We start from the raw sequence: 7,500 nt of genomic DNA, 5'->3' as shown, positions 1-7,500 counted from the left end.
TTAGTGTCTCTCTCCGTGGCGCGCGCTGCACCAATGAACGCCTGCCGAAGTCGAAACGGTTTTACTGTTTGACAGCAACATAACAGGATCGCTGGCTTCCTTTCCCTGTTCATTGCGACGGGAACAGAATGGCTCATTTGATTTGACGGGAAAACTAAAATAGGTATGGAGCCGAGGGTTTCATATTGACGCGTTTGAGGGTGATGATGATGACGATCATGCCGCACGCCGCGCAAGGAGATAAAACGACACCAATTCTTTGAGGCTCCAATAAAAATCCAAAGTAAAAATGTACAACAGAAATAAAACCGATGCAACGTCAAAATAATTCTACTGCCTTGTCATTAAAGAGAGCGTCCCCTGAGACCAACTTCCAGCATGGTTCTCTGTATTGACTCTCCAGATAATACCTCGAAGCACGCCTTGTTTGCATTAAACGTCTTCAAAAAATGCCTCACTCAACGATCTATAATCCAAATCCTGCCCGCCTTAAAGTCGCGCTCTGCTGCTCTTTCTCGCAGCAGCCAGCTCAGCAGCCCCCGGACAGAGCAGAGGTGGGATGCCCTCTATTTTGTAGCTCAATAAAATCCCATTCTGCAAGCTTTAGCCACAGGGGTCACGGGTGGACAAAGCAAGTGCTTCCCAGGGTGCAATTAACTCCAAGCCCCAGCAGTGTGAGGTCACATCCCCTCTGAATGGCGTCTCAGCTCTCTGTTTCTGACTGGGGTACCACGTACTGTCGATCAGCAGCCGCCCCGAGACATCTGTCTGTGTGTGTGTGTATATACGTTTGTATATGTCAATGTATAAACGCATATACACACAGAGATGCTGATGTCTGGATGGGTTTGGGTATGAGAATGTGCGTGTGTGTGTGTGTGTGTGTGTGTGTGTGTGTGTGTGTGTGTGTGTGTGTGTGTGTGTGTGTGTGTGTGTGTGTGTGTGTGTGTGTAAGAGTGTGTCTTACAATGTTTAATAAGCCTCAGAAAGGCAAAAATTGCCAGCTGGGGAAGCCAGGAGTTTGGACAAATACAGCAGAATGATGGTAGTGCATTTTTTTGGTTTAGATTAATTACTTTTAGAGTTCTCAAGGTTTTTCCCTTGTAAGAAAAAGCTAGGTCTGAGAGCCAAAAAAGTGACACATTGGCCTTTTTATTATGAGCCTCCCATCTGAAGTCTCGCGGATGTTAAGAATGACCCTCTCCATCAAGCGTATCCTAAAATAGGAACAATCTCAATATTCTTATCCATAATACATAAATGAATCATTACCAAAAAAACAAATTCCCGGGGCTATTTGATCAAACTACGGAAACTGTGTAAGCGAGCGAACAGAGCCAAAGAACATATCCCACTTTTTTTGCTGCGTGGGACCTCAGTGTCGTTAAACTGCCAACACATGATGCATCACCTGTTCAACAAGCTAATTTGCACTCTGGTCTCAAAGTAGTCAATGGGGTGTAGATAGATGAACATGCAAACACACCCACACACGAAAACACGCTCACAATACACACACAGACATAGAGAAGCACACACACACACAATAGGCAAACACACAAACCCAACAACGCACACAATACACACATGCCAAAAAAAACCTGACACACACACACACACACGCACACATCACTTAGGCGCACAAGAAAACCATAATGACCCACGCCGCGTGCTTGAGAGGGTGTGTGTGTGTGGGGAGAGCATGTTTTGAATGAACAAGAGGCGCTGGGAAGGAAATGAACTAACGATAGCTGCTAATAATTACAGATCTGCTGCGTGGAGGAGTTAATGAGCATCCAGAGTCCCCCCATGATGCCCTCTCCTAATAATGAATGAGGATGGAGAGAGAGTGAGAGGCAGGGAGGGAGGGAGGGAGGGAGGGAGGGAGAGAGAGAGAGAGAGAGAGAGAGAGAGAGAGAGAGAGAGAGAGGTTAAGAAAGATGGAGAGAGAGAGAGAGAGAGAGAGAGAGAGAGAGAGAGAGAGAGAGAGAGAGAGAGAGTAAGGGTGAGTTGGAGGAGTGGAGAGAAACAGGGGCGAGCTGTCAGTTTGAGGGCATCCGGTGATGGCCTTTTGGCCGTCTCTGCATTCTAGTCATGTCAAGGAGAGCAGGGCCTTCTCCCAGAGGAGACTAATGACGATGTGACAGTCACTCGCATGGAGGGAGGAAACAGCGGGAGGAGAGGGGGAGTAGGGAGGAGGAGGGAGGAGGAAGAAGCAAAAGAAACCAAGAGAGTTCATAATAAAGCCAGCAACTGGAGAGGGACACAGTTCAGAAGGAATCACAAACAATGGCCGATGCCATTGTTGATTCAGGGCCAAGGGATCGACAGCCGATGGGATTCAACAGGAGGAAAAAACAACCAAATATACTTTGTCCTTGGTGGCCTCTGTGAAAAGACGGCGCCGCGCAGAATACAGCAGATGGACGACAGCATGAACTACACGCACTGATAACAGTCTAGTGCAGTGCCTCAGGTGTGCGTCTCCCCAGCCTGAGAAGCAACGTGTTTAAACCCAATGTCCACAGCATGACCTGCCGTGATCCCCGAAAGAGTTGCCTATCCCTTACCCTTTGCTCCTCAATGATACTAAATGTCTGTTGGATAGAAGTGCTAAATGCTACATGGCTTAATAGCTAGCAGTGCGGGGGACTAACCAGAGAGCTGGTGTAGCTGGGGTCGGAGGTGTCGTCCTGCAGGTAGCGGGAGAGGCCAAAGTCGGACACCTTGCACACCAGGTTGCTGTTGACCAGGATGTTGCGGGCGGCCAGGTCGCGGTGGACGTAGTTCATCTCCGACAGGTACTTCATGCCCGCAGAGATCCCCCGCATCATGCCTACCAGCTGGATCACGGTGAACTGCCCGTCATTTTGCTATTAGGAAAACAAAAATGCAAACCGGTTATTTCCCCGCCGCACTGTTCAGGTATCGTTAACCTCAATGTGACGAGTACAGAAAAAAGAAACATTTATCTTTCAGGCGGGCTGTTAATTACACAAAACTAATTATTATTGGGATTCTTTTGGTGAATCATTAAAACATTGTTGACAGAAGCTACAATTATGTCAGCGAAAAACATCCCATGCTTGAATTAAGAGCATTCACCGTATGATTTGAGCAATTATTAAGAAAACCGAGAACCGCCACATTTTATAAACACATCAAATATAGGGACAAATAGTCTTCTTAATGCTGAAAGCACCAACAGGGCTTGTTTTTTTGGTCTGGGTCACAGGATTAAAAAAGCTTATCCAAGCATTCTTGCCACTACAGCCAGAAGGTAAAGGTGAGTTTTAACGTAAACAGAAAAAGCCACAAACAGCCCAAATCCAATCCATTTGTGTACAACCTCCCACCACCTCCTCTATAGCAGGCGATGTCTCGCCTTAATAAATTTTTTCGCCTTTTCCTCTAAACCTAATTTGTCGTCTACACTCCCGCATCGTTGACTCAACACTGTGACTTTGTGACATTTCCTACACTGCACATTAAGATAAGTATTATAAAAGCTAATTGGATTTTCCCCAGGCCGTTTCCTTACATTTCTGTGTGTGTGCGTGTTTTAAAAGCAAATGGCCTGTTTGGCCAGGAATGGTACGAAGGGAGCTCATTGAATGCTCGTCAACGCCACGCCGAACCCATCCCCGCCAGAAGAGCCAAAGAGCAGGCTTTGAACCCCATCACACTGACAAATAAGAGGGGTGGAAGAGATCGATGGGAAAACAAGTCGGATGTGGCGGCTAGCAAAGCCAGCTTCAAAGGGGCCCTTTAAACCAGCCTTAGATCAAAGTGGAAACGGAATACCAATCCATGGGATTGGAGGAGGAGAGGGGAAATAAATAAATATAGAAACGGGTGGAATATTGATTAAGCTGTATGTCCGCTCAATCCCAACTACAAAAGATAAATTGGAGGGACTATTAATAGCCCCGGGCGTTAATGGATAAATTAAATAGGGAGGAAAGGAACCGTCTGCTGCAGAAGCCCTGGAAATGAGCATGTACCGAAAGGAATCGGTTCTGGTACATGTTGGCAGTGCGCTTCTGTTCGGCTCAGCGGGCTGAACCACATCGCTAGGGGTGGAAGCGGAGGGCCGGCTTTCGTCCGGGTCTTCCTTCTGGAGTCTTTTCATTATGAATTATTGATGAGGCTTCATTGTGAAGCATTTTTTCGTTCATGTCAAGGCTTCTACGACCCCAAGTGTAAACCTAACTCACTCACTAAACAACACCAGACAACAAATATATATATATATGGGGGTCAAAATCTAGAGGTTAAAATGTTTGACTCCAAGCTGAACTCTTTGAATGGAAGGTCAAGGTACAGAGTCTAACAGGAACAAGAAGCAAGAAGCCCCTGCCTGCCCAGTAGATGCGGGTTCATGAAAAAATATCAAGGGTATTAAACAGAACTGACTTCTCCCAGTTGTACCAAACGTGAGCTTAATCAAGCCCAGTCCGTCCTTCGAGACCCCCAGCAGGACTTCCACTCGCTCTCCTCTGAGTGTACATTCTGGCTCCCAAACACCAGAATGAATAGGCCCAGCTGTTTCATTAATCCAGCCGCACTTGCTCTTAAAAGCTGTCCCATAATAGGCTCAAGTCCAGTGGAGAATGGCCTCGCCCGGGTAGCCACCCTTGTATAGTATTTATGGTCACATATTTTTTAGCCTTATGTTTTAATATCTTACTTTTCATCCGTTGTATATTTACAGCTTGTTATGTGTCCACCATAAGTGTTGTTATTGTGTTTACCGTCCCAACGACACGCTGCAAAACAAACCGGGCCCCTAGGGACGCTAACGATCCCACGCTCTGACTTTAAAAGTGCCAGCACGGCTCACCCTGAGGAAGGAGTCCAGCGCGCCATTCTCCATGAACTCCGTCACGATCATGACCGGGCGGCTCTTGGTGACCACGCCCTCCAGACGGATGATGTTGGGGTGGTCGAACTGGCCCATGATGGACGCCTCGGCCAGGAAGTCCCGCCTCTGCTTCTCCACGTAGCCCGCCTTCAGGGTCTTGATGGCCACGTAGATCTCCCTCTTGCCCGGGAGCTTTAGACGGCCCTTGTAGACCTCTCCGAATTCACCTAGTGTGTGGGAGGGGGAGGGAATCGAGCAGTGTGTGCTCAGGTTAAAGCAAACAGACACGTGATTGAATTAAGTCGAAGAAAGGAGATTTCGGGAGCTTAATGACATCAAACTGTGAGTATTTATGAATTCATTGGCGTCCCCTGGTGTGACTGATGAAGATTCGGCGGCCGCTAAGCTAAGTGTTGTCCAGAATTGTTTCTTTGTTTATCTTTTCATCTGCCAGATATTATAAACAGTGGGACACTTCTGACTCGCAGTAGTCATCCGTCTTTAAAAAAGAAAATAAAAGGTCTGCCAAGAAGTAGAAATTCAAATTCCCCCCGATCAGCGGAAAACAGGCGGGGCCTATCCGGTGTATCTCCCCAAAAAACACTCTTTGATTAATTATCACCACCTTGGCGTCCTGCGGAGACTCCACACAGCGAAATCAACCAAAAAATGGAAATCTTTAATTAGCCGAAGCCCCCTGCATGGCTTCCTGCCACCCTCGCTTCCCTTCTCTCCGTCACGTCCTCACACCCTGCGTGCGGCGCGGGCCGCTCGGTGAACTGCTATTCCTGGGCCTATTTTTCTTATTATGATGGGGGGGGGGGGATTTCACCCTCTGTGCAAGAGCAACACACATCAGCATGTCCTCCGCCGCTGACACCCGGCTGTGTGCTGCTGCAGCGCTGGCGGGGGCGCCCTGACAGACAGGCACACGTTACAGACGGCTCCAGCAGGAAGTTGGAGGACAGAAAAAAAAGAAAAGCACAATTTTTCTTTCTTTTCTTTTTTTTTTGGTCCGGTTTATTCGCAAACAAAATAGTGATTAGAAGTTGCTTGAAAGTACGTTTTTTTTGGTTTTGTTTTTTTTCCACATCATCAAGGGGGCGCTTATAATGAGGTAAGACTTGGAAACTGGTGTGCACCTTTTTCCCCTCACTTTGAAGTGAATGATTGAGAGGCGAGGAACATGTCTCAAACCCCTAAGAGGGTTCACTGAAGCGGAGAGAGAGAGAGAGAGAGAGAGAGAGAGAGAGAGAGAGAGAGAGAGAGAGAGAGAGAGAGAGAGAGAGAGAGAGAGAAACTTGGGTGTCTAGAGTTATTTCTGATGCCATCGTGTCCCAGGGCAGCTGGCCTATATGCTGCTATGGGCCCCCACCCCTCTCCCCCGCCCCTCCCCCTGTCTAAACTCCAGTCTGTCGATTGATGCTACAGTCAAGGGTGCGGAGGGTGCATTTAAAACACTGCAGACTCAGAATCAGTAAACATGTTTACACACCCAGGGAACGCTGCTTAAGCCTAAGCACCCGCTGGAGAGGAAGTGTCAGCACGGAAGTTCATCTGAATGGGTATAAAACCCACCACCGGGCACACACACACACGCATTGTCTCTCTCTCACACAGACACACGCACACACACGCACACACACGCACGCGCACGCGCACACGCACACGCACACGCACACACACACACGCATTCTGTCACGCTCACACACACAAAGAGACACACCCACACACACACACACACACACAACCACACACACAAACGGAGCACTTCATCACAGTACCTGCGCCGATGACCTCCTCGATCTTGACGGTGGAGACATCGATCTCTTTGGCGAATTCTCGCACGGCCTCGTTGGGGTCCTCGTAGGTGAAGGGGTCGATGTAGATCTTCATCCCCGGGGAGCCTGAGAAGTGGGTCGGGCAGCCAAGCGGGGAGGGGCAGTTAGACATGTCGGCGCGCAACGAGAGCTCTAGAATCAACCAGAGACGCCCAAATCAGACTCTCAGAGGAGGACCTCACTTTGTATGGCATTGTCATATGTTTTGGATGGGGGAATTAAGATATGGATATGGAGAACGGTTGATGAAGATGATGGTCGATGATTCACGGATGGTTGACAGTGTGGTGGTGGTGTGGTCGTTCATGTGCATGTGGCGGTGGATTTGAGTGGTTCATGAGAAAGCAGTCATGCGCTTGTCTTGAGGTGTGCGAGTGAAACCGTGGCGGTATGGCGTGGATGAAGTGAGCAACACACAGAGACCATCACAAACCCTTCCCATCAACAACCTGTCCCCTCAATAGCAGAGCGGCTGGCAGAGTGCGTCTTCAAAAGGATTGAGCTACCCCAGAAATAGCAGGAGCTTTCAAACAAGGCGAGGCAAAGACAGGTGTGCATGTGTGTGTGTGCATATGAGCATCTTTGTCTTTTTTTGTTCTTGCACGTTTTTGGCAGTGTGCATGTGTATTAAGTGTATTATGTGTCATGTGTATTTATATGCTTGCGTGTGTGTGTTTACATGTGCCTCTCGGTCTGTGTTTGTTTTTTGTTATTTTAAGTTATTCTCTGTGTATATGTGTATTATGTGTTATGCTTATTTATATGTGTGAGTGTGTTTGTATGAGTGTGTTTGTA

At 47.9% G+C, this 7,500-nt stretch overlaps 1 protein-coding gene across 1 annotated transcript in view; it reads right to left on the bottom strand.

Moving 5' to 3' along the window:
* The window catches only part of ephb1 (EPH receptor B1), a gene marked incomplete in the record, with an annotated part of 148,796 nt that overhangs the window by 19,253 nt on the left and 122,043 nt on the right, over positions 1-7,500 (bottom strand). The window contains 3 exon segments of the mRNA XM_030363445.1: positions 2,658-2,873; positions 4,844-5,091; positions 6,649-6,837. Of these exon segments, the coding sequence (XP_030219305.1) occupies positions 2,658-2,873; positions 4,844-5,091; positions 6,649-6,837 (653 nt within the window).

The sequence above is a fragment of the Gadus morhua genome, chromosome 8, assembly GCF_902167405.1.
Source record: "Gadus morhua chromosome 8, gadMor3.0, whole genome shotgun sequence".
In the NCBI taxonomy this organism is placed as follows: Eukaryota; Metazoa; Chordata; class Actinopteri; order Gadiformes; family Gadidae; genus Gadus; species Gadus morhua.
The sequence above is the reverse complement of the archived record's forward strand: the minus strand, read 5'-3'. Positions and strand labels throughout refer to the sequence as shown.